Source organism: Monodon monoceros, unplaced genomic scaffold, assembly GCF_005190385.1.
Source record: "Monodon monoceros isolate NGI ecotype Baffin Bay Population unplaced genomic scaffold, NGI_Narwhal_1 Super_Scaffold_7, whole genome shotgun sequence".
NCBI lineage: Eukaryota > Metazoa > Chordata > Mammalia > Artiodactyla > Monodontidae > Monodon > Monodon monoceros.
The window spans coordinates 59,385,232-59,411,320 of NW_021703784.1; the positions used below are offsets into that span (position 1 = coordinate 59,385,232).

The 26,089-nt window shown below is 52.9% G+C and overlaps 1 protein-coding gene across 5 annotated transcripts; it reads right to left on the bottom strand.

Moving 5' to 3' along the window:
* Positions 1 to 687: 687 nt before the first annotated feature.
* On the bottom strand, positions 688 to 26,053 carry TRIM3 (tripartite motif containing 3). Of its 5 annotated transcripts, none has more exons than XM_029208685.1 (12): positions 24,806 to 24,943; positions 16,710 to 16,875; positions 11,010 to 11,241; positions 10,634 to 10,785; positions 10,227 to 10,407; positions 9,213 to 9,945; positions 9,004 to 9,107; positions 3,209 to 3,376; positions 2,852 to 3,020; positions 2,529 to 2,599; positions 1,382 to 1,522; positions 688 to 1,259 (listed from the first exon to the last, which is right to left on the bottom strand). In XM_029208685.1, exons 2-12 carry the CDS (start codon positions 16,838 to 16,840, stop codon positions 1,107 to 1,109), a joined length of 2,235 nt encoding a protein of 744 aa, XP_029064518.1. In that variant the 5' UTR covers positions 16,841 to 16,875; positions 24,806 to 24,943; the 3' UTR covers positions 688 to 1,106. The 5 variants fall into 5 exon arrangements, with proteins under 5 accessions (XP_029064518.1, XP_029064519.1, XP_029064520.1 ...); XM_029208686.1 differs by lacking the exon at positions 24,806 to 24,943 and adding an exon at positions 25,142 to 26,053 and having other exon boundaries at positions 689 to 1,259; XM_029208687.1 differs by lacking the exon at positions 24,806 to 24,943 and adding an exon at positions 24,093 to 24,170 and having other exon boundaries at positions 689 to 1,259.
* Positions 26,054 to 26,089: the final 36 nt, after the last annotated feature.

The window sequence follows — 26,089 nt, forward strand, 5'->3', positions numbered from 1 at the left end:
AACTTATCGGTTAGGAGTATGACACCTACAGATTCAAGACTGCGCTCTGCTCTTACTCAGCAATGAAGGGCAGCTTCAGCCTTTTGTAGACAGGGAGAATCACAGTCCCTACCTCCCAAATCACTGAGAGCTAGTGGTAATCATCTCTGGAACTGGCAGCCAAACCCTGGCAGAACAGAGCTCAGGAGGGGATGCTAGGACCCTTGTTCCACTGTGGGGAAAGGGCAGCAGTCTTGGCATGAACAGCAGGAGGGGGAAGCAGAGCTCCGAGCCTCCAGGACTGAGTTCTGAAATTGGCCACGGAGTCTCCCACAGCCAGCTTCCACCTGGGCTCGCCCCAGGTCCCTAACCCAGGCCTGCGTTTCAAGGATTGCTGTCATCCCTCCAACTGTTCTCCTGACAGCTGCTGGCTGTGTTCTAGGCCAGGGTCATTTCTCAGCCCCAGAGCAGATAGCCAAAGGACTTACTATTTCTGCAGGAGACGTGGGTCTGGGGACAGGCATTCAGAGGTGGCTGAGCCCCAGGCGTTCCCCTTCTCTGCTCTCCTCTCCTGAAGCTTCAAAACATCAGGGCACATTTGGGAATCTGGGTCCCCTTCCCAGCTGCCTGCCCACCTTTTCGTCAAGAGGTAGTTGCACCCTCCCCTCCCCTCCCAGCCCCGGCCCACAAGAAAGCAACAAAACCATCGTGGCGAACACATCTATTTAATGTGAGGGGTGGGTACTGCTGTCTCTGTCAGTGTGTACGGGCTGGTAGGGAGACAACCAGAGGGACTTCTGCCCTGGAGTAAGAGGCTGCTCTGGCCCCAGGCTGGGGGGGTGGGGAGCAGACCGAGGGGATGGGGTGATGTTTAAGGAGGGGAGGGGAGGGTGAAGCTCTGCACACATCCTTGGGACCATGGTCCAGGCCCACCCAGTCACCAAAGCAAGAACCGAATAAATAAAGTGCAACCGTGGGGTTGGGAGGGGGGAGAGGGAGGGCACCGGGCGCACCCGCGCCCGCAGCCCACATTCAGTGCTGCCAGGTCTGGCCCACCTCCTGGCCAGACCATCTTGTCCAATCACCCCTATGTCCGTCCCTCCAAGAGCCAGGCAGGTCCCGTGCAGCTACTGGAGGTAGCGATAGGCCTTAAAGCAGTGGTTGCCCGCGTCGGCCACCACCACGTGGCCATCCGAGGTCAGTGCCAGGCCCTGCGGGCCATACAGTGGCTCTGCAGATGTGTTGATATAGGACAGGAAGGAGCCAGAGCTGTCGAATACCTGAGGGACGAGCGGAGATTGGAGGGAGCCGTGAGATCAGGCAGATGAGTGGCATTTGAGGAGGGGGTGCCTGGGGCCCAGCGGGAAACCTCACCCTGGTGCCATCCCCGGGCCTTCCTCACCTGGATGCGGCTATTGCCCCAGTCAGCCACGATGATGTTTCCATTGGAGTCCACGGCTACTCCCGTGGGGGCATTGAACTGCCCATTGCCCTCGCCGTGGGAGCCGAACTTGAAGAGGAACTCTCCGTCGGCACTGTACACCTGGCAGGGGAAAGGGCTGGGGACTGGGGACCTGGCCTCAGGCAGAAGACGGGGCCTTGGAGGAGGATGGGGTGAAGCCCCAGGGCTGAGGATCCCCAGGTCTGCAGCTATAAACCAGTTCTTCTTCCCAGGCTTCACGTCCATGCATGCCACTGCCTACTGGACATCTCCAGCTGATGTCCCTTGGGCAGCTTATCTTCCCTGGAAAAGTAGTTCTTCTTTCTCCTTCCCAGTGACTGGCAACACCCAGGTAGCCATGAGTCATTCTCGACTCCCCCTTCTCCTCTGTTCCACGGCCAATGAATTACCACAACCCGCTGACTGTATCGCAAATCTGTACCCTATGCATATATTGCCACTGCAATGGTCCTCAGCCAGATTATTGTAAAAGACTGATCTTCCTGCCTCTAGTCTCGCCTCAGCCAGAGCAATCTTTCTAAGACACACAGGACTGCATCACCCTCCTGCCTGCAATCATTCAGTGACTGCCCATAGCTCTTAGGAAGAGAGCAAGCCCCTTGAGGGAATGAGCAAGCCTCACTCTCACCTGGCACCACTCCCCTCTTCAAACCTCATCTGAACTACTTGTAGTTTCTTGACTACATGGTATGAGTTCCCACCTCCTTGGCTTCTCCTGTCCCCCTACCTTCTGGTGAATTCCCACCTGTGCTTAGTTCCACCTGCATCAAATGCTCCTGCTACCCCCTCGCTCAGTTTCCCCGCACTCTCCTGCCACAGAATGCATCACATCACACTGTAATATCCTGGCACTTTCTTCTCTTCCCCACTAGACCAGAACCAATAAGATAGGGAATGTATTTGCTTTATTCATCACTGTATTCCCAGCTTCTAGCATAGTGCCTGGGACAACGCGGCCACGCCATAAATGTTAATTGTTCAAATGAATGATCTCAAGGGGGAGAAAAGGGAGGTGAGGGAGAGAGGAGTCTTGTGCAAGAGGAAAGGATGATGGAACTGTGGTCATAGAGGGAGGGAGAACACTGACCTTCACTGAATGGTTATGGAAATCCGTCACTACAATCTCATTCTTGTTGTTCACAGCCACAAAATGGGGCCCTGAAAATACAAAGTGGGCCCTCTGGCAGTAAGCCAGGATACTGAATGGGATGGGAGAACATCTGGGATGACAAAGCTGTGGTGTGAGGAGAGGGGTGGGGTCTCTGGGATGATGGTGCTAGGGTATAGTGAAGGGACGGGGTCCCCTAGGGCCAAGATATAGGAGGAGGGGGTCTGTAGAGCTGGGACATCCAGGGGAGTTCTTTGGGACTGGGGTATCAGAGACTAGGTCTCTAAGTTCTTTCCCAATACCTGCAAAGTGGCGGTCAGTGGCCCCGCGGCCCCCAAAACGGCCAACCAGCTTGCCATTGGGCTGGAAGGTAAAGACGCAGCAGGACTTGTTGTCGACCACAATGATATGCCCATTCCGGTCTACAGCCACTCCCTTGGGGCCCATGAGGCGGCCAGCTCCAAGCTTGGTCTGGAGGAAGGGGATATCCGTTAGGGGCTTTATCCTGCCCCGTGGGGAGAGTAGTCCCAGCCTGGCACCAAAGCAGAACCTTAGGCCGAGGATGGATCGAGCAGTCCAGGCCCTGACCACCAGGAGGCACTAGAATGGACATCTCAGCTGGCCAAGGGTGCAGAGTAGAGTGACAGCAGGCCTCTCACCTTGAACTTGCCCTCAGGCGAGAAGATGCTGACCCAACGGTTGTCATAGTCTGCCACGATAATGTCTCCATTGGTGTCCACAGCCACACCTGTGGGACGCTGCAGCTGCCCAGGCGAGCGTCCTCGGACCCCAAAGCGGAACTTGAACTGGCCTTCATTGGAGAAAACCTGGAGCAGAGGAGCAAGGGAGGGAGGGGGCAGGAGGGGAGAGACTGTGGGCACAGAGGGGAGGGAGCAGGACCCTGAGGGAGGAGGCCCACCCCCATTCATCCAGCACTCAACAAGCACTTTCTGACACCCTGCTGTGGGGAGAATCGGATGTTGCCAGCGCAGACCTTAGGGGACAGGCAGCAGAGGCGTGAATGGGACTGTGGGAATGTGAAAGGGGTGAGAGGTGGTCCAAGAGCAGGGGCAATCTGAGCTAAAAGCCTAATAGGGACGCCAAGAGCTGAACCAAAGTTGGCGAGTAAAGAAGGAGGAAGAAAGGTGTTTAAGCAGAGTCAGCAGTACGTAGAAGGCACAGAGTCCAATAGGGGCGCTGCTTGAATTCAGTATGGGCACTACTTGCCTAGTGTGGATGGAGGGCAGTGGGCACTCCCGTAAAGAACAGAAGGAGTAAGGTTTTATTCTGGGTATGATGAGAATTCACTGAAAATTTCTGGGCAGGAAGGTGACAAGGGGAGATCTGACTTTGTAATATAATAAGAAATATATTTGAGGGACTTCCCTGGTGGCACAGTGGTTGAGAATCTGCCCGCCAACACAGGGGACACGGGTTCGAGCCCTGGTCCGGTGAGATCCTACCTGCCGCGGAGCAACTAAGCCCGTGTGTCACAACTACCGAAGCCCGCGCACCTAGAGCCCCTGCTCCACAAGAGAAGCCACCACAATGAGAAGCCCGTGCACCACAACAAAGAGTAACCCCCGCTGCCACAACTAGAGAAAGCCCGCGCGCAGCAACGAACCCAAGGCAGCCAAAAATAGACAAATAAATAAATTTGGGGGAAAAAAAAAAAGAAATATATTCGGCCTTTGTCCCCAGTGCCTGGCACAGAGCTCCTCAAACCCTTAAAATTTCCTGATCAATAAGTGTCTTTTGTCATTCATAAGGAGTCTCTTTTGAGTTTATGCTAATGAGGTGACTTAGGGTGTTGGGGGGGCGCTAGATAGCTTCAGGATGGGGCTGGTCACCAGAAAGACCATCTGATTAAAGGGTCAGAACTTTCAGCTCTACCCACCAACCTCTGGGAAGGAGAAGGGGTGGGGAGCACAGATTAAGCTTTATAAAAATTCTTGAACAAGAAGATATGATGAGCTTCCGGGTTGGTGCCAGGAGGGTGTGTACCCCAGTTCCACAGGAACCAAAGCTCCTTATACTAGGGACTCTTCCAGACCTCACCCTATGTATCTCTTACCTGGCTGCTCATCTGTATCTTTTATAATATCTGTTATAGTAAACTGATAAACGTAATTAAATGTTTCTCTGAGTTCTGTGAGCTGCTCTAGCTAATTAACTGAACACAGGAGTGGGTTGTGGGAACTTCCACTTTATAGCTGGTTGGTCAGACTACAGGTGACAAACTGAACTTTCGATTAGCATCTGAAGTAGGGGCAGTCTTATGGGACTGAGCCTTCAACCTGTGGGATGTGATGCCATCTCCAGGTAGATCATGTCGGAACTGAGTTGAATTTAAAGGATCCCTGGCCAGTGTCCACTGGGAGCTGGAGAACTGCTTGGTGGTGTTGGAAAGATCACATGGAAGCTTTTTCAGAACGAGCACTCTGGCTGCAGGGAGGAGTCGAGACTGGAAGCTGGCCGGCCAGGCAGAGGTGCTGCAGGGTCCAGGTGAGAACTGATGATGGCTTGGACCAGGGCACTCGCTGGAGGGAAGTAGATGGATCGAGAGACATACGGGAGGAAGACTCCACAGGACTTAGCAGCAGACAAGAAAGGGGTAGGTGAGGGTGGGGGAATGGACACGGATTAGCCCGTCCAGGCTATGAGGCTGATAAGGTAATCTGGACAGAGGAGACCTTTCAACCTCTCACCCTCTTGTACTTCTTCCACCTTAGCAACACGCTCGGGTCTCACCATCCTAAAAGCACCTACGATTTTAATGCTCCTCTCCTCCATAGCTAAGCCTTCTTGCTCCTCCTTCACAGCCACAACGTCACTCACTGCATAAGGCTCACACATTGCTTTGTTATAACTCTAGGGACACAAGATAAATCAGAGCCAGGAGCAGCCTTGGAGGACTCAAGTTATGGGCCTTGGCCTTGTTCTTTGATCCAGATGTTCTCCCTCCTGCGTGGACTGAGCCCCCCGCCCCTGCATCATCTCTGTTTCTTAGGCCCGCAGGGCTGTTTGAACTGGTCTCACCAATGGACATCACTTCCTCCTGATGTGGACCTCCCATCATGCCCTTCCCTGGCTGATCAGAAATGCCCCTGGCTTCTGCCCTGGTCCCCTGTGGTTGGACAGCACTTGGAGAAGGTAGGCGCCACGGGCTGAAGAGGTGCTGTGAGAGGGACGAAAAGGTACCACCAGCTGGGTAGTGAGGCAATGTGCCTGCCTCCTCCACTCCGAGCAGCTTAGTTTCTAGCTCAACACTGAGGCTTTAGGGGGTCTTCCTCTTCCCAGCCTATCCTAACCTATCCCACCCATTACACCTGGCCAACTCCTACTCATCCTCCAGTTCTCAGAATTTCCAGGTCACTTCTTCAGAGAAGGTTTTGTGTTTTTTTTTTTTTGCGGTACGCGGGCCTCTCACTGCTGTGGCCTCTCCCGTTGCGGAGCACAGGCTCCGGACGCGCAGGCTCAGCGGCCATGGCTCGCGGGCCCAGCCGCTCCGCGGCACGTGGGATCTTCCCGGACCGGGGCACGAACCCGTGTCCCCTGCATCGGCAGGTGGACCCTCAACCACTGCGCCACCGGGGAAGCCCCAGAGAAGGCTTTAATGAACAACTCCATCTCCTAAATCAATATACACACATAAAGTTAAGTCTCCGTGATATATGCTTTTTAGCTCTTTTCATAACAACTGTCACTCCTGTCACTAAATAACTGCTAAGTATCCTTGTCCCCCATCTAAGGATGTAAGCCCCAGGTGGGGCAGGGACTGTGTCTGTTTTGTTCGCTGCTGCATTTGCAGCACTGGAATAGCAACTGGCACACGGCAGACATTCAACAAATGAATAAATCCGTCAGCTCACTCCCAGACCAGAATCGCACACCTCCCCTTGGATGCCGCACAGCTATCTCAAACTCACCGCAGGCAAAAGTGAATTCATCAACTTATTCCCAGGCCCGCTCCCAAACGGCAACACCGCCTACTCAGGTCACCAAGCCCGGCAATTCTTGATCCCTCCCTCTCCCTGGATATCTGATGGCTCGTCAAAACCTACCATATTTGCTTCCTTATCTCTAGAATCTGCCAGTGCCCTAATTTGATCCTTAACATGTCTCTCTTTTGCCATGGTAGCAGTAAGCAACTTCAGGATCTGAGTCTACTTGGGGGAGAGACCAAAACAAAATAAAACGAACAAACCAGTGATTCTGGCAGAGAATGAAAAGTGCTATATGGCAAAAGGCTGAGGGAGCTTGGAGGAGAGTGTGATCAGCATTCTGCCTGAAGGAAATGAGGATGTTTTCACAGAAGAGCTGATAAAATTTCTGGACTCAGACCATTACACAAGGATGTAATATATCCAAATCAAGTTCTTCATTCAGAATCACAAAATGTTTCTTCTTTTCTGTCAGCTGATGCTGATTCAGCACAAGGAGAGGATCTGCCTCAGCTGCCACCACAGCCGGGTCCAAAGGAGGAGAAGTTCACGAGGGCCCCAATCCTCATGAACTGAGGGGGAGCCACAGTGCATCTGGGAGCCTGGCCCATAGCAGACCTGAGGACCCCAGAGTGAGAGAACCTCAGCTTCGGAATCGAGAGCCAGGCTCCTAGCAGCTATGAGGTTGCTGCATGGGTGGCAGCAGGGGCAAGGAGGATTGCTGTAGTAGAAGGAAGTGTTCGGAGGGGGGAGGGGCTGCACTAGGCCCTCCCTCTTAAGTCCCCACCCTGAAACAACAGACAGACACAGGCCCTCGTCAGGGAGACAAAGTGGCACATCTTTCCGGGGATATGAGTACCCTGTGTGTGCACCCCAGGGGAAGTTTCCCAAACCTCAACTTCTGTGCCAAAAAGCATCCTTGGCATAAGAAGGCGGAACGGAGCTGGAGGGTGGAGGCTGTGATGGAGCAGGGCCTCAGCGCCACCCCTACCCATCCAAACCCCTCCACTTCTCACCATCCAGCCTGGACCCAAACGCCTCCCTGCGTGGACCTGAGCTTCTCCTTTCCTCTGCTCTTAGGAACAAGGTGGGAATAAAGGCGGGCTAGATAGGCTTGGGAATATAGTCATGGAAGAGTTCCTGGCTCTTTCAGTCCGCTAGGTGGAAAGCAAGGGCCAGGAGGAGCTGACACTGAGGTGACAGGCCTTTGGCAGAGCTGCATCTGTGACGGGCGTACTCAGGCAGAGGGTCCGGGAGAAGTTTAAGTGTACAGATGGGAAGTAAGGATCTTCAGGGGAAAGTTTTACTACCTGACAAAACGTTTCCAAGAACTGAAAGCTTACAGTAGTTAGAGACAATCCTGTACAGAATAAAGTCAAAATTCCACAGCTTCCTCTCCAAAGCCGTTTACAGCGTGACCTCAGCTACTCCACTTCTAATAGCAATCTCCCTCCAGCCACTCTGGGACCCTTCCAGTTCCCTGAACAACGCCCTATAGCACCTTCCCACCTCCTGGCTTTTGTCCCCACCTGGACAATGGTATTTTCAACAACAGCTAAGCGTCAGAAGGTTCACTTGGTGCCAGGCTCAGTACATGATGTCATTCAATGCTCCCAGCAACCCTCTGAGGTATTCTTTTCCTAATTTTACACATGAGTTAACCTAAGCTCAGGGAGGTCACATGACTTGTCAGTAAGTGGCAGCGCTAGGATTCAAGCCCAGGTGTCTGGTTTCAGAGCCTGAGCTGTGAACTGCTCTGCGGCACCTACCACACTGGTGCCCGTCACTGGCTCTGCCTGTTCGTAGGCTCACTACAAGGAAAAGGGAAAACACCGCATTTTCTGGCTTCACGGAGCTCAAAGTGCAGCAGAGGCTACGTCCGTTCAAGTGGCAGATGCTTTCCTCAGGTGCGTGAGGCGCTGGGAGGGCCAGAGGCAGGACCACCTATGAGGACGCACTACAGTCCAGCCACTGGAAGGCACCCCTTTTCACAAGTTCTCCCCGTTTGACTGTCTAGTCAACTGGACGTTTGCAGAGACGGGCACAGACGACACGCATTCTGGATCCACGCAGGCATGCTGGGAGATAGTGGGGAGCTGCAGAGGCTGTATCCTGACCACCGTGGTGGGCAGAAAGTGAGCCAGCCAGGGACTCAGGTGGAGGCAGCGAGGAGGGAACAATGAGCCGGATCTTTGGGGTCCAGGAGCTGGTCTGGCCTGAGCCACAGCCTGGGAGGTAGAGGCTGCCGGCACAGTAAACCCCCGTGCCTAACTGTGAAGGCGCTGGTTCCTGCTGTGGCCCTTGCGGAACGGACGGCGAGTGAGTGGGGAAGGGGTGGTGCTGTGATTCATTGCTCTTTAAGTAAAGGTAGTATCTGTAGGGTTTCACCCTTCAGGAGGCGACCTGTATACTTTGTTGGGTTTTTGTTTCTTTGTTTTATTTTTGTTTTGTTGTTGTTTTACTAGGCTGTAGCTTGAGAACTTCTATTTTGGTGTTAGGGGAGAGCTTACCTGGATACATTGGTTGTTGCTGTCTGCTACCACTATGCGGCCGCTGCTGGCTGCGGACACACCCTGTAAATTGGTGAATTCACCCTTCTCCCTTCCACGACTGCCTGTGGGGAAGAAACGGGATGGAAGCAAAAAATTCACACTGAGGTCATTTTGAGTCTCTGGCCCCGCCTCAACCCCGCTCTGCCTCCGCCCAAGGCTCTCTGTACCAACGCGGAAGACGAGCTCGTCCTCAATGGGGTTGTCCTTCCGTTTGCCGCCGGTGCTGTACATGGAGCTGGGCCTACGCACCGCCTTCTGGCGCACGTGGCTGCCCGGGCCGCCAGGGGACTTGACGCGGCGCTTGACGTCGTCCGGGGAAGGTGGCAGGTCCCCAGGACGCAGGGCCCGCACGCGGAAGGGGCTGCCGCGCACCGGCTGTCCATAGAGCAGCACCGAGAGGAGCAGCTCGCCTTCGGAGCGCGCCGTGTACACCAGCTCGTACGTGCCGTTCTTGTGGTCCACCACGGGCACCGGCAGGCGTGTGCCGTCGGGGCCTGTGATCTCCGCGCGCAGCTCGGCGCTGCCTGTGCGCACCAGCCGCCCATCCTTGTCTTTGGTAGTGACAGTGAGAGAGGCGGGCTGGCCCACCAGCGCCTGGCGCAGGCCCTCGCCAGTGGCCACCGTCTCGTGTGCAGTGGCGCTCGTAGTGAGCAGCGCACCCAGATTGAGCACCGATCGCCGCAGCCCATCGACCTCGAGGACCAGTTCCAGCTGCGCGTTCTCGTGGGGCCGCTCCGGGAAGGCCTGCGCTGCCAACGCCGCCAGCCGCTCTCGCATGTGCTTGCGCACGAGCAACACCTCCGGGGCCGAGCCCAGGCGCAGTGCCTGCTCAGCGAAGCTGCAGCTACTGCCGATGTGTTCCTGCCCCTGGCGCAGTGTGTCTAACTGGGTCTGCAACACCTGAGGAGGGGTTAGGGGAGGGTTGGGTAAGCAGGCTTGTGGAGGGGAAGGTGAGGGGGGTGTCTCTGTGATCCCTGATGAACTTGTACTATGGCATGAAGGGAATACAAGAGGGTGAGTGTGGACGAGGGACACAGATGCCCGCAGTACCTACTGGCCACGCCAGAAGGGGGCAAGTATAGACTAGGGGAAGGGGTGCGCGCGTGTGGGGAGCAGGGGACGCATGGAGGCGACAGGCCATCTCATGATGGACGGTGGTGGGAAAGGGTGAGCGGACACACCTTCTGCTTGGCTCCACAAATGGCCTCCAGGTCGCTGACCAGGGCCTGCTTGCGCTGCTGCAGCGCTTGCTCCAGGTCCTCGAAGGCTGCGCTGATCTGGGCCAGGGCCTCTGCCTTGCGCTCCTGCAGCTGCTGGTTGATGCCCCCCACTAAGGCGATGGCAGCGGACAGCTGTGGTAGTCTGGGGAGGGGAAACAGCTCATACCAGAGCTGCTTGAGGATGCCCTCACGAAACTGTCCCTTCTCCCTGGAGACCCTACTGCCGCCCTCCAGGATTTCCGCTCCCTGAGACCCCCCCTACCCTCCCTAAGAATTTTATCTCCACCCTCCCGAAGGTCCCTCCTCTGCCCCCGCTGAGACACCATCCCAGACGGCCCCACCAGCCCGGGCTCCCGCCGGGCGCCTACCGGCCGCGCACCGCCTCGAGCTGGCGCTGCAGGGCCGCCTTGTGCTGCTCCACCACGTCACGCAGCAGCACGGTGCCGTGCTCCCGATGCTCGCCGGCGCGGCACTCGCCGCACATGGCCGTCTCACAGGCCTCACAGTAAAACTCCATCGTCTGGCGGCGCAAGGACTCCCATCAGGCAACGACTAGACACCACGCTTCTCTGTCCCCTGCCCTCCCCCACCCCACCTGCCTTCCTTGCCTCTCACCTTCCAGGTGCACCCCCGCTACCCGGACCACTTAGAATACCCTCTCACCCGCAGCCACTCGGCCCCTCCCCCGACCTCTCCTCCCCCTCCACCCCAAGTCCTGGCCTCACTGGGCCTGCTTGGGCCCACCTTGCCTTCATGGTTGGGGCAGGAGAGGGGGCGGCCGGCCACTGCGCTGAGGGGGTGGGGGTCCTCGGGGTCGTGGGCCCCGTCAGGTGCCTGCTGCATGGCCTCCATGAGGCTGCTGATGAAGAAGTTGTTCTGCAGCGCAGAGACGCCCTGCTCAGGGAGGATGGACGTCTGCCGACACACTGGACAGGACAGCGTCAGGCTCTGGGCAGGGATGTAGTTCTGGAGGCATCTGGCCGGGGAGGAGGGGGAGTCAAAGGGATGAAGCGGCAGGGCGGTGTCAGTGCACCCCTCCTGTCACCTGCCATGGGCGCCAGTCCTTGTGCTCACAGCTGTGCTGTCACATTCGTTTAGGAACCTCTCTGGCCGGCACACGCATCTTGTCGTAACAGCAGGGGTAAAAGGCCTCACCTCTCACAACTGAGTGGCAACACATCCCTGACGTCTCTCAGAGGATCAGACATACACGCATTCCTCACAGTGTGCGCAGACACAAGTTCACCTTTCACAGGTGTTTACAAACCCTTCTCACAGAAAATGTGTGACTACCTACCCCCGCACCATTAACTCATTAAACATTTACTGACTACCTGCTCTTGCCAAATTTATGCCAAGCTCTGGGGATACAAAGATAAAGCACAGTGCCTACCTCTAAAATACTCCCCGTTTGTAGAGAAAAAAAGTAACAAAATTAGAGTTTGTAGAAGTAAACAGTGTGATGATTAAAGGCATGGGTCCTGGAGCTAGGCTGCCTGGGTTCAATTCCCAGGTCAGTCAACTATTATACTGTATGACCCCTGACAAGTTACTTAACTTTTATGAGCCAAGGATCTCTCCTTTGTAAGATGGAGACAGTACAGGCTTCACAAGGTGTGGAGAATTAAATGTAAAGTGCTGACACGCCTGACTCCCAGAAGGTACAATATATTGTAGTATTACAATACTATTATAATACTAATTACAGCTATTAGGATTACCTGTCATTAATATAAGGAACACAGAAGATGCAGTGATAAGGAAATGCACAGAAGGGGCCTCTGGTAGTAGAGAGGGTAGCCAGAAAAGGCTGAAGAGGAGGTGACGTAAGCAAAATCTTCCTGGACAAATAATTGTTCTTTTTGTTTGTTTTTTTTTTTGCGCTACCACTGCTGTGGCCTCTCCCGTTGCGGAGCACAGGTTCCGGGCGCGCAGGCTCAGCGGCCATGACTCACGGGCCCAGCCGCTCCGCGGCATGTGGGACCCTCCCGGACCGGGGCACGAACCCATGTCCCCTGCCATCGGCAGGTGGACTCTCAACCACTGCGCCACCAGGGAAGCCCAATAAATGTTAGTCTGACCAAGAAAGGTGCAGGGAGAGGAGGAAGGGTGTTCCAGATACACAAGGTGGCCAGAAACAGCATAGTATGAGTAGGGAATTATAAGCAGTTCAAGGTGGCTGGAGAGGACGCCCAAGGCAAGGAATGGTAAGGGAAGTGTGGAGAGAGAGGCGTGGGCCAGTTCATGGAGGGCTCCTGGGTCACGTCAAGGAGCTTAGAAGCTATCTGAACGGCACGAGCCAGCTGCAGGAGCATGGTACAGCCAGCTTTCCATTTCTGCCTCTGTGTGGAGGGTGAATGCGAACATGATGAGACAGCAGACAGGGGGTAGGAGCACCGTCCTCCTCAGTATCCAGCTACCATTCATTAAGCACAATGTGGCAGCTGTGCTTTGCACGTGGTGTTTGTTAATGGACTCAGAAAGGGTAAGTGGCCCAAAGTAACAAAGCTAGTAAGCACGAGAGCCAGATCCGAGGCGAAGCATGTGCTTAACCAAGGTGCTCTTGTAATAGTCCAGGCAAGAGGTGAGGAAGCCCTGCATTTAGGCAACAGCAATGCAGACTGAGGTGGAACAAATTTGAGAGGTATTTGAGAAGTGCAGCCAGTGGGTAGTGTCGTCTGATTAGACGTGGGGAGTGAGAGATGAGTCTCAGTTGACTCCCAGATTCCTAGCTTAGGTGACTGAGTGACATTCACCACGATGAGAGACACAGAAAGAGGACTGGTTTACAGGGAAGTTCAGCCTTGCCCTGGTTGAGTTTACTGTAACGGTGGGACATCCAGGCAGAGGGGATCGGTAGACAGCTGGGGAGAAGGCAGGTTAGAGATAAAGACAGGGAGGCCATCAACATTTAGATGGCTTCTGAGGCCATGGGAGACGATATGATCACCAAGAAGGGGATTACAGAGCCAAGAGCAGGACAGAGCACCCAGCAAATACTGAAAGAGGAGAGCAAAGAGGAACGGGCAGAGAGGTAGGAGAGAGAGTGTCAGGGCAGCAAAGTGAGTAGTGCAATTTCAGAAGCAGGGAATGAGTGGTCATCAGTGTCAAAAGCAGCTGCGGAGTCAGGGAAGCTAAGGACTGGAAAATGCCCATGGAAACTGGCAACTGTAAGAGTACTTTTGTCTGTAAGGAAAACAGTGAGTGGAGGGAGGGGTAGAGGAAGGCAGGCTTGACTCTTGCCAGTTGAAGAGTGAATGGGAGGTTGGAAGTTTGAGTAAAAAGTAGGTTGATGGGTTAGATGGCAGCTGGGAGGGACAGAGGGACAAAGGAGTGTTCTTATCTGTTTGTAACGGGAGGCTTGAGCACGTTTCTAAGTTGAGGAGCCAGTAGAGGAGGAGGGAGGGAAGACACTAGAAGACATGGGACGAGGTCTGGGGATGGGAGAGTGGCTCAGGCTGGCTTGAAGGGAAGGAGTGGACCCCATCCTCTGGATGGAGGGAGGGGAAAATGAGGTGGATGCACTTGAGCACAGAGGGCAAAATTAGAGAGAGGATGCCCAACTTGCCTCCAGCAAGGTCAGCTGCTGAAAGCGAAGGAGCGGGGTGGTGGTGGGAATCCAGGGGGACAGGGAGGCTGGGATCAGTCACTGAATGGAGCGGGAGAGGAATCTTACTAGAAACAGACTGACGGCGGCTGTGTTTGGAGACCACAAATTTGTGGAGGGAAGATTTACCTGTTGCAAAGTTTCCCATATCCTCAATCTCTTCTCTTAACGTTCTCTACACTTCTTGATCTGAATTAATTATTCTTTATTTAACAAACACTATGTGCCAGGCACAATGCTAAGTGCTTCACAAATATTAACTTATTTGTGACCTAGTTTCCCCTTCAGTCTTCTCGAGTTGAGAGTGGTTTTTGTCTCATACTCCACATTCCTCAGGACCAGAAGGTGGGGTTGAGTCCTCCCCGCCCCCAACTGGAACATTTCTAAATTCTTCTCCTCCAGCTCCTTGGAAGCTCAGGCCTGTCTACAACACCCCTCCCTGATGTTGTTTCCACTGACTCAATGGTTGCTTCCCCATTGGCCGAAGTCTTTCTTCTGGCTCACTCTCTTCTGTTACCCTCCCCTCCCACCCCAACACACACACACTCCTGCCATCATTCTCGGTGGCTCTGACATCCACAGGGTGACCCACCCACCATCAAGATTTCTTAGTTCCTAAGCTTCCTCTCAGCCCCTCCCCCCGTGATCTTTTCCTCCAGTTCACCTCAGCTATCCACTCCCATGCTCCCAGCACTACCTATGTCTCATCACCCATCACGGCATCAACTATGAAATCTGCATTTCAACCATTCTACTCAGTTCCCCTGTAATTCTCTCCCCAGCTTTGCTGAATCTGGAGTTTATCCTGAATACCTTTGAACTCATCAAGATCTCCGTCCTACGTGTCGCACATACCTGGCTTACGACTGCTTCCTAACTGGCTTCCTGTTTCCACTCTTGCTTCTCTAGAGTCCACTCTCCAAACGACAACCAGAATGAGCTTTAAGAAAAATCTAATTTATGGAATTCCCTGGCAGTCCAGTTGTTAGGACTCCGTGCTCTCACTGCCGAGGGCTCGGATTCGATCCCTGGATGGGGAGCTAAAATCCCATAAGCCATGCGGCGCGGCCAAAAAACAAAAGTCTAATTTATGTCACATTACTTCTCTGCTAAAAAAAAAAAATCCTCCTGTGGTTTCCCACTGCATATAGAACAAAATCCAAAACTTTCCTAAAACTGCCAAGCTCCCCCGTGAACTGTTCTGACTCTTTCGGACCTCACTTCATCCCACTTTCCTCCTCACTCAGTCATGCTGGCTTCTCCCCTGGTCTCTGAACATGCCCCACTCACTCCTTTCTTAAGGCCTTTGCATGGAACAGCGTGAAGATAATCCTGTTGCCTGGAACAATCTGTACATGTCTGTTTCCTTCTCATCCTCAGGTCTCAGGTCAAATGTCACCTCCTCGGGGAAGCCTTCCCTGATGACTCTACGTAGACTAGCCCCTGGCCCAACCGCCCGCACTTACTCCCTGTTTATTTCCTGGAAAACACTTAGCCCAAGCTGTGACTCTCCTGTTTGATTATTTGCTTGCCTACTGTCTGTCACCTCCCACTAGAGCATAAGTCTTTGAGAGCAGGGACCAAGGGATAAATGAATGAGTAGTATTAAGAGAGAAGGCTCTGCAGTTAAACCTGGATTCAGACCTCGACTATTTACTTGCTGCGGAGCCTCGGAAATATCTCTTAATTACTTAATGACTCTGAACCCTAGTTTCCTCCTCTCTAAAATGGGGATAATAAAGTATCTGTTGTGAGGATCAAGTAAATCAATACGTGTAAATCACTTAGCCAGTCCCTGGCAAATAGTAAGCAATCAATACACGGTAGCTACTGTTATAATTTCTCAGGCACTGATTTTCTCCAAGAATGCTCAGTGATCTGGATATAGGAGAAGGTATGGAGCTTTCCAATTCCAGCTCAGATCCAGGATTGAGCTTCTGCCACATGGGTTTAGAAAAGGACAAAGGTGTGTGGGAATTGTAGAGGCCTATGGTCCACCATGGGATTCAGGATGGGTAGGAAAGGAAGGGAGACCAGGAAGGAGCTGGGAGAAGACGGAGCAGTCAAGGGCATTGGACATCTACATCCAGTCAAAGCTGGTGTAGTGAGAGTGGGGTAATGGAAGCCAAGAGTGGGATACTGGAGTCTGTAACCACAGAAGAAGTGGTATTATTCTGGGTGATGGCAAGATGCAGGGCGTCGTTGGGAGGGTGTCTGACTGAGGTGGCACGGACTACATTTATCTGTAGTCTGACTGTCAGATGATTTGATCACTATCTTTCTCCTTCACTACGCTGTAAGCTCCTTAAGAGCAAGGATCATATCTGCTTTTGCTTATCACTGCTTGCCCAGTGCCTGGGACAGGTCTGGCACATAGTAGTTGCTCGATAAATAAATATTTGTTAAGTGAATGAATAATAGATAGAAGCCCAGAGGCTGGGAGGGGTTGCCTTTCATTCAGTGCCTCAGGACAACAGTGAGGACAGGCAGGGAGGACAGACCTAGTTTTGAACATCCTCCCACACTGGTCAGAAAGTTCTGGTGCCAGAGCTGGTTGAGAGTCTCAGCTCTGCCTGATTTCTCTGGGAAGGCTGCCTTGGGGTTTGGGCAGGGGCAGAGGAGGCCCTGTTCTGGGCAGGGGCCACAGACCAGTGTTAGGAACCTCCGGTCCTCTCACAGGTTATTGCACCGAACCCTTACCTCCTGTAGGCTGGGGTTCATCTCCTCCCCTCCATGTGTGCACACATCTCCCTCACCTCTTACAGGTTTACACATGCCACTCCCTTCTCCGGGGGGCCTGCAAGGTCCTCATCCCTCCCCGGTACACACACCCTCACCTCTCACAGAAGGTGTGCAGGCAGGGCAGAACCTTGGGGCACCGGTACCGATCCAGGCAGATGCTGCACACCAGGAACTGCTTGTCCATTGGCTGGACCTCAGGGCCAGGGCTGTCCTCCCTCTTCGCCATGGTGCCCACGGATGGCACCTACCACTCACACCAGCCTGTGTACGGAAAGACGGTCAGTACCAGGGAAGCCAGCAAACCCTCTCCCCACCTGATCCCCTGCAGAGCACTAGCCCCATCTCTTCTCTGCCAGGGACTCAGCAGGGTGAAGAACATGGACTGAGTACCCTCCGGGCCTGCTGCTCTGGTTAAAAGCACAGGCGTCAGGTTAGATTGATTTAAACCCAGCTCAGCCTCTTACCAGCTATGTGACCTTGCACAATTCATATACCCTCTCTGAGCCTCAGTTTCCTAATTTGCAGTTATGGAAATAATAATCCCTACCTCAAATGGTTGTTTTGAGAATTTGCGATAGTGTATGTCAAGTGTGTGGTACGGGGATGCCCTTCACTGACACACCCACCCTTCATCTCCTCTGCCTCCCCCAAACCCTCCCCCGGGAGACTTTCCTGATGGAGTGTCTCTCCTCTGACCACCTGCAGCCCTTCTATCTATGCTCTGACCCACCTCCCAGCACAACTGCCCGGGATCACATTCTTTTCCACATCCAATCAGTATCCAGGTCTCGTGGATTCTGCCTCCCAAATACCTTATCCCCTTTTCTCCAACTGCACAGATACCACCCCAATTCAGGTGCCACCAATTCTCTCCAGCGATACAGCAACAGCCTCCTAACTGGTGTCCTTCTCCTCGCCTATGCCTTCTCATCCCTCTCCCTCACAGCCAGAAGGAGGCTTCTAAACACACATTCCATCTTATCACTAACTCCCTGTTTAAATTCTTTCAGTGGTTCTCCATTGTCCAGAGGACAAAGTCCAAACTCCTTAAATTGGCCAACAAAGCTTAGCTTTGGCCCATACCTCCCTCTACCACCTCACGTCTCATGATTCTATGAGTAGTCACACTGGTTTCTTTCTTTTCAGTTCCTGGAAAACTCCTTGTTCTCTTTTGCTTGTCACCTCCTCCAGAAGGCCTTCCCTGATTTCCTGAAGTCTGGTGAGGTGCTCCACCTTTATGTCACTCTGCACCTTGTCTTTCCTCCATCCTGGCCCTTATACACTATACTGTAATTTTCTTGTTATTTCTCTGTTTTGTCCAGAGTTCTTGAGGAGAGGCATTATATTTTATTTCTTTTTTATTCCTAGCACTTAGCACAGAGCCTGACATAAGGATTGGTCTATATTTATTGAATTAATTCAGTAATTCAACAAATATTTATTAAGTGCCTACTTTGTACAGGTGCTGGGGATAGAGTGATAAACAGAACAGATATGGTCACTGTCCTCGTGGTGGGGAGGTAGTGAAAAGTAAATAAATGAATAAATATATAATTACAGATTGGGAGAGGGGAGTGCTATACAGAAGAAAAGGATGCTATGAGAAAGAATGCTTTTTTGATTGGGTGATTGGGGAAGGCCTTTCCAAGCAGGTAACTTTTAAGTAGAGCTTTGAGGGCTGGAAGGAAAATAGTAGGGGTGAGGGTGTGGGCATCAGAGAGTGAGGGAGGGAAATCATTCTAGGCTGAAGCAACAGCGTGAAGGAAAGTCCTTAGGCGGAAACTCACTGAGAACCCGAAAGGGCTCATGTGGTCAGAGCAAAGGGCATAAAAGGCCACAGGGGAGTTTGGGAAGGTAGGCTGGAATGAGATCACAAAGGACCTTGATGTTAAGAATCTGGGTTCTATCCCAAATTGGGAGGGAAATGATGCAATTTACAAAAAAATAAAAATAAATTAAAAAGCTACACTGGCAGCTATGAGGATTGAAGAGGAGCCAGGGTGGAAGCTTGGGAGGCTACCCCAGTTCTTCAGGTAGGCTGATGTTGGGTATTAGCAGAGCTATAGGCAAAAAAGCGGACTGATTTGAGAAACAACCATGAGGTTGAGTCAAAAGGACACCACGATGGACTGGATGTGGGAGGGTTAAGGAATGACAATAAGGCCTCCCAGGTTTCTCCCCTGAGGATGATGGGCTATGCCTAGAGACAGTGAAAGCTAAGGAGCTGATTTGGGCCATTCCATTTTAACCATGAGACGTCTGAGAGGTGCCTGTGTGATACCCAGGTAGAGATGTCAAGTAAGAAATAGAATATAGGAGCTCCAGGGAGAGGTCTGGGCTGGTTTTTGACTTGGAAGCATTGGCATATTAATGACACAAGGCAATGATAATGGATGGGACCATCTAGGGATAGAGAGTGAAGAGTGAAGGAGAACTCAGAGAGATGGGAGGAAGACCAAGAATGTGTGGGGTCAAGGAAGTCAGGGGAGGAGGGGCATTCAAGAAAGAAGGAGCGGTGAAGTAAGATGAAGACTGGAGAGCGTCCACCAGATTTGGCTGTGGTGGAATGGGAGGGGCAGAAGTCAGGTCAGAGTGATGGAAAGATGAATGGAAATGAAGAAATTAACACAGCAGTTGTAGACAATTCAGGAGAGAAATCTGGCCATGAAGGGAAGCAGAAAGAGAGCCAGACTACTTCAAAACAGGCAGTGACTGGGAGCAGGTCACCATTATCTGTGCCCAACTCCATGCACCATGGCCCTCTCTAAAAACAATGCGTGAATGAAGAATGAATGAATGAATGCAGTGGGGCCAGTCCAGAGTCCGCAGCTCTCTCCAGGTTTGCGGAGGGGCAGGAGAGGGGCTCAGCTGCATGCGCCTTATGTTTATGTGAGGGTGGGCATGGATAGGGTAGGAAGGGCATCCCTGAATGTGGACAATGGGATTCTGAGGTTCTTTCTCCAGATGTGCAGGGTTCTGAATCTGGAGACTTAATACAAAGACAACAACATAGCAGGAGGAGGACAGACCGAGGGTTGGCAGAGGGAACAGGAGGCCGGAGCCAAGCTGAAGCTTCTGTTTGGCGAAGGGGAGGGCTGAGAGGAAGAGTAGGAGTGGTCTACTGGGCCCTTCTGGGGCAGCTGGAAGTCAGGCTCCACCTCTCTCCAAGCCCAAGGGGCTCTCCCAGCCTGTCACACAGGGGCGGTGATTGGGCAACATCCAAGCACGGACAGCTCCTCCCTCCCTTCCCCTTCCTGCTTCAGTTCCCCACCCAGACGTGCTGGGCATGCAGCCGCTGAGGTCACACCCCTGCCTAAATCACCAAGATTCCCTTCCTCTCCTGGGCTTTTACTCCCACCTCTCCCATCTCGCTGCTCCTTAGAGATCTGCCCCCCGAGGTCCTATAGGCCATGGTTTAAACAGACTGTTTATCACAGCAGGTACTTGGAAGATCTTGAACTCAGAGCTGAGATTTCACCCTCCTTCCTCGGGCTGCCTACTGCCATCTCTGCATCCCTTATCCTTCCCATCTTTTAACTGAGGTTCTAAAGGCACTTCATTTCCTTTTTCAGCATTCATTCAACACCTCTGCTAGGCCTGGGGATACAAAGATAAATACTCACAGCTCAGCCTTCATGGATTCCACAATCTAATAAATCAATTAATGTAGTGCAATATGGTGAGGGCTATGACAGGGAAGCACTGATTGCTGAGAGTCACCTAACCTAGATCTGGGGCGAGGGAAGGATGTACAGGAGGCTGGAGGCCCAGAGAGTCCTCCTGAAGAAAGGGCTATTCAAGAGCTCCAGGATGGGTAAGAGTTAAAGAGAGAATGGTGCCTTCTGCATCAGGAGACTGAATCAAACACTGTGACAGGGGAGGACTAAGAAATGAGATGCAGTGGTAGGCAGGAGCTAGATCATACAAATCTCTGTTGGCCTTATTGAGGAGTTGAGACTTTACCCTTCCCTGCTAGGGGATTAAGGCTTTATCCAAAGAGCAAAGGAGCGGGGTGGGGAGGTGAAGAGGGTTTAAGTATAGAGTGAGAGAGCAAAAAGAGTAAATTTTTGACTGCACTGTGGGAAACAGTTGAGGGGTATCATGAGCAGAAAGTTAAGAGACGCCATGATATCCTAGAGGAGAGATGATGGTGGCCTTGATTAGGGGAGTGGCTAAGGGGAGGTTGACAGAAGTGGATTTTATAGGGAGGAATCAATAGAACTTGGTGACCAGTTGTTTAGATATGAAGAGTAGAGGGAGAAGAAAGAATTAGAGATGATTCCCAGTTTTCTGGCTTGAAAACTCTGAAAGACAAGCAGTTTGGATGGGAGGGTGACAGGCTCAGTGTTTAGTAAGAGGAATCTGAGGTGCCTATGGGACATTTGAGAGGTCCAGCTGGCAGGTGGAAAGACAAGCTGGAGCCTAGGAAAGAGGTCTGGCCTGGAGATATGGATTTGGGAGTTGGTGTAGAGATGGTACCTGAAGGCATGGAAGTGGATGACATCACCCAGAGGGGGCATAAGATGAGAAAGAAGAGCCTGTGACTGTGCCCCAACGAACCTCAACATTTAAGGGACAGGCCCAGAAAGCAAAGCCTGAAAAGAGGGCTTCCCTGGTGGCGCAGTGGTTGAGAATCTGCCTGCTGATGCAGGGGACACGGGTTCGAGCCGTGGTCTGGGAAGATCCCACATGCCGCAGAGCAACTAGGCCCGTGAGCCACAACTACTGAGCCTGCGCGTCTGGAGCCTGTGCTCCGCAACAAGAGAGGCCGCGATAGTGAGAGGCCCACGCACTGCGATGAAGAGTGGCCCCCGCTTGCCACAACTAGAGAAAGCCCTCGCACAGAAACGAAGACCCAACACAGCCAAAAATAAAAATAAATAAATTAAAAGAAGGCTCAACATTTAAAAAAAAAAAAAAAAAGCCTGAAAAGAAATTGAAAAGGTGTGGCCAGAGAGGCAGGAGAATCAGGAAAGAGATATGAAAGCCAAGGGAGAAGAGAGCTTCACGAGTAAGAGAACAATCTTCATTGTGAAATGCTGCAAACAGTTCCCATGATCTAAAGCCCAAAAGAAGCTGGTATTAACCTCAGGGAGTGTGGTTTCTAAGGGCTGGAGGAAAGGAAGCCAGATACAGGGGGCTGAAGAGGAAGTTGACTGTGAGCAAATGAGGACAGCCAGTGCTGATTCCACCTGATCTTTGACACCTGCAAAGGATGTGTTTCAAGGCTTTTCAGTTTCTCCAAATTCTCAAACAGCATCTAACTTCCTCCATGACTTCCTCGTACAACCTCATGAGAGTCCCAGCGTACGTGATTGACACAGCTGTGAGTGAAGGTAGGTGACCGAGGCATTGTTAAAAAGTGGATGCAAGAGGCCAGTTAGGCTCACTTGCTTCTGAAAATGACTCACTCCTGGTCACTGGCCTCCAAGCGTATTTGATCATTTGAGGCTTCAGCAAAATGACAAATGACTGCAGGCTACAGTCTTTGGGTTTTCTTTGAAACAGATGAAGCCTTGGAGGAGGTGGAGTCCTCAAAGCCAAGGAATCCTTGCAATAAGATTGGCAGGCAAGGAAAATGATGAAATCTGCAGTACCAACTCTCCCACCCACTTCTGCCAGACTGAGTAAGTAGGTGAATGAACCATTCAATGAGCTGATCAACCTATCAAACAATCAAACTTCCTGGGCCCTCTGGCAAGGCCCTTAAAGTGGTTCCTGGAGACACAATGCTGAAACAGACACACTCCCTGTCCTTCACAAGTTCTCAGACTAGTGTGGGAAACAGACATGGAAATATACAACTACCATGTGATAAGTGTCATGATATTGACATATTCAAACTGCTATGGCAGCAAAGAGGAGGAAGTACCCAACTCTGAAAGTGGTGGAGAATAAAGAAGACTTGCAGAGGAAGGGATATATGAGCCGGCTCTTGGGGGACAAATAGGAGTTTGATAGGTACACTGGGAAAACAGTGAGTAATGGAACAGAAGCATGAAAAATTAAGAAACACAGACCAGTTGGGCAAGAGAGCAAGACTCAAAAGGGCAGAGGCTGTACTTGATGCTATCACAACCCACTCGATGCGAGTTCTCCACTTGCCTCTCTGGCTGCTCCTTCACTGTCCATTCCTTATATGTCTAGCTCCTCAGGGCTTTGTTCTAGGGCCTCTTCTCCCCTCACTTCCATACTCTGTCTGGAAAATCTCACCACCTCCCATGGTTTCAGTTACCATCCACTTGCTAATGACTCCCAAAGCCTTATCTCCTGTGCAGAAAACTTCTTGAACCCACACCTGTATATCCAGCTGTACCTTGGACATCTGTACAGGGATGATGCTAGAGACTAGTCTAAAACTGAATTCACTTTCCCCTAACGTACTCATCTTGCTGCCTCTCTCATCTCAGTAAAAGCCACCACCATCCACCTAGCCACATCAGCCAGAATCCTGGGAGTCTTTTCAATTCCTCCTCTTCTTTCAACTTTCAGATATAAGGTATGACTATTATCCTTGCTTCTGCTCCTATAATGTGTCTAGGTTAAAAGTCAGGAGATCCAGGAGTTAGTCCTGACTCTCACTAATTTTGCCAATGCAAGGTAAGACTCTGGACTACTCCATCCCCTTACTTGCAAATTGGGGGAGGGTATCTTTTTCTTCCCCAAATCTGAGATTCCCAAGGTTTTCTGTCCAGCCAAAGGTCCCTACAGACTGTAATATGTGCCCATGATTAAATCCAATCTTGTACTACCTTGAGTATGATTGCTGGTTTCCACAGGAAGGCTAGGTGCGTTAGAGAGTGGCTGTAGTTGTCCCCACCTCCCTTCCAAAATAAATGTTTGCTGAGTTTAGGGCACCCATGACACTCCCTCTGGGCACCCCCTACCCTAGCCTAGCAAAATGGTTTTGCTCCATTTTTCTGAACACAGGCTGTACTATATCAACTATGGGCCTTTGCTCAAGCTCTTCTCTCAGCAAGAATGCCATTGTCCCCTAAGTGGCTGAGGCAGCACCTGGCACACAGAGGGTGCTCAGTATATGTTGGTGATAAGAGAGCCATGCTTTAAATCACTGCAGTATCCTCTCACCAGACAGAGAGGCAAAATCAAAGGCAATAACAAGACAAGTGAACGAAGTTCCAAGGAAAACGACCTCCACTTAACATAAAGAAGCTTTCCCATAACAGAAGTAGTAAGTGCTCTGTCACTGGAGGCATGCAAGCCAAGAGAAGCAGGGCACCTGTCAGGCCTGCAGCTCTGATTCCAATTCTGCAGCAAATCAGAACCCTGCTTAAGGGATGAATGGGCACTGATGAGCTGGACAGACAGGCAGGGAGAGACCTGTGAAAAAGACCTCTGCACCTGCTCCAACCTTCCAGATCTCATCTCCCTACAGGGGCCAGTCCTGGGTTTTTGCTTTCCACATCGGAGACCCCCACACCAGGAACAAGCCCAGGGCTGGCCTTTAGTGGACTGACCTCCCTGGGGTGCAGCCTGCCCCTCCAACCTGCAACCATCTGTCCCTGCAGGTTTGCAGCCCATGATCTGAAGCCAAGTCCAGAAGGGAGGAGGCCAGAACCAGGGAGGAGCCTGGGGTCCTCCAGGCGGGGCCCAGGCTGCAGGGGAAACAGAAGGGTCCTTTCCTACAAGAAACAGCCTCCGGATGCGGCTTCCTGTCCAGAGGCCAGTGCTAGAGGAGGAAAGGGTGTCCTCTATACCCGCTGGTGGGCCTCTAGGTGCCTGAGGAGGGAGGGGGTAGCAAAGGGTGGAAGTGTCTGCACCAGGGAGAAAGGAACCCTCGGACAAGCTGGGCCACAAGATACCAGAGTCCCACTCAGCAGCCCCACCCGCTCCCCCACCCCCCACCATCCTCGGCCGCAGCGTTCGACACCCTCCGCCAACATACACAAGCTCCCAAACCCCGCGCTCCTCCAAGGAAGCATCACCCATCCACCCGCGCCTCCCCCCTCAAACATGGACCTCACGTGAGCAGCCACAGCCCGAAGAATCCCCCCACTGCTCTCACGGACAGGGACACGCCTCACGTGGACAGGGACAGGCACAGCTTTTGAAAAGCATCTATGCCCTCACCCACAGACACTCGGACAGACACACCGCCGCTCGCACCCGGACCGGGACCTGGGCAGACAGGGATACAAACGCACCCCTGGGGGCCGCCCGTCGCACTCACCGCGGCGAGGCAGGATGGGAGGGCCAAGACCCGGACTGCGGCCACTCCGAAGGGCCCGCGGCGCTGCTGCTGCCAGCGCCCGTCCGCCCGGCTCTGCCCGCGGCGCCGCCCCACGTCCCGCGCCTCCGCCTGTCCCCGCGCCGGCGCCGCCGCCGGACCCGCCGCACAGGCCGGAGGGAGGGGCCGGGGCGGGGCTGCGGACCAGCCGGGGGAGGGGGCGGCTGGGAGACCGAAGACCCACCCACGCCCCGCCCGCCGCCACGGAGGCCCCGCCCTCCCCAACCCCACCCGCACCGCTCCTCCAACTCTCCCGAAGCTCCTGCAGGAGCTGCCTACCCTGTCGGGCTGGGGAACCCTTGAGCAGGATCCCGGATCCCGGATCCTCGATCCCCGCCAGCTGCCTCTGGCTCCCGACGGCTCCAGGAAAGGGCAGCGCAGTGGGTCTCAGGGACTGGGCGGACGCTCCGTCACGAAAAGGCAGCTGGACGGCAGGGTGTTCGGACTCTGGGAGCCGGTAAGGGCTGTCTCCTGGAGGTGCCCTTCCAGGCTTTCCTGGGGGGGCTCCTACGGACTATGCTACTGTGGTCTCTGCTGAGCAGGGGGAGACAGGGATCGCCTGTGCCTCGGCACGGATCTCTGGGCGGCGGACGAGCCCCAGGGTAGAAGGGCAGTACGCAGAGCTCTGGGGAGAAGGGGCTGACGGGGTAGAAAGATGGGGGACTTAACTTGGCTCAAGGTGCCTGGCTCTCTCTCAGGAGCCCTCTCGCGAGGCAATTATGGTTCAGACCATCCAGCGACTCCCTTCCACCCTCCAAAGACCAGAGCAATTCTCAGAATCATCACCTTGTGGAAAAGCAGCCCCGGTGGAAAATAATAAAAAGTATAACAGTTAACAAGGACTGAGTGCTTATTATGTGCCAGACACATAACGAATCACTTTACATATATTATCTTCTTTAGTACACATAATCTTAATAGGTAGCTTCTTTTATTAGCCGTGTTTTGCAACGGAAATAACTGAGGGCCCTTGGCTCCCCAGACATTAACCCTGATCACTCAGGCAGAAAGTGCTGGAACCAGGGTTTGAGCTCTGCTTATAGGTCCTGCCTCCAGTCACTTGGAACCTCAGTACCTTTCATGTTGAAAAAGCCCCAGTGGCCCATAAAGTGAGGGGCCACCCCACTCTATAATGAAGCTCCAGTCAGATAACTGCACCCTTCCAGAGGTAGGGGAGAATGCTGAAAAAATCTGGAGCATTCCTTGGTCAAGGAGCATAGGGTGATG

Excerpts from the sequence above, each read along its gene's own strand:
- TRIM3 (XM_029208685.1), bottom strand. The coding sequence starts at position 16,840 with ATGGCGAAGAGGGAGGACAGCCCTGGCCCTGAGGTCCAGCCAATGGAC. Across the intron at positions 2,600-2,851 it reads CACTGACCGCCACTTTGCAG|GGCCCCATTTTGTGGCTGTG; the intron begins GTATTGGGAAAG and ends TTGTATTTTCAG. Across the intron at positions 1,260-1,381 it reads GGGGCAATAGCCGCATCCAG|GTATTCGACAGCTCTGGCTC; the intron begins GTGAGGAAGGCC and ends CTCGTCCCTCAG.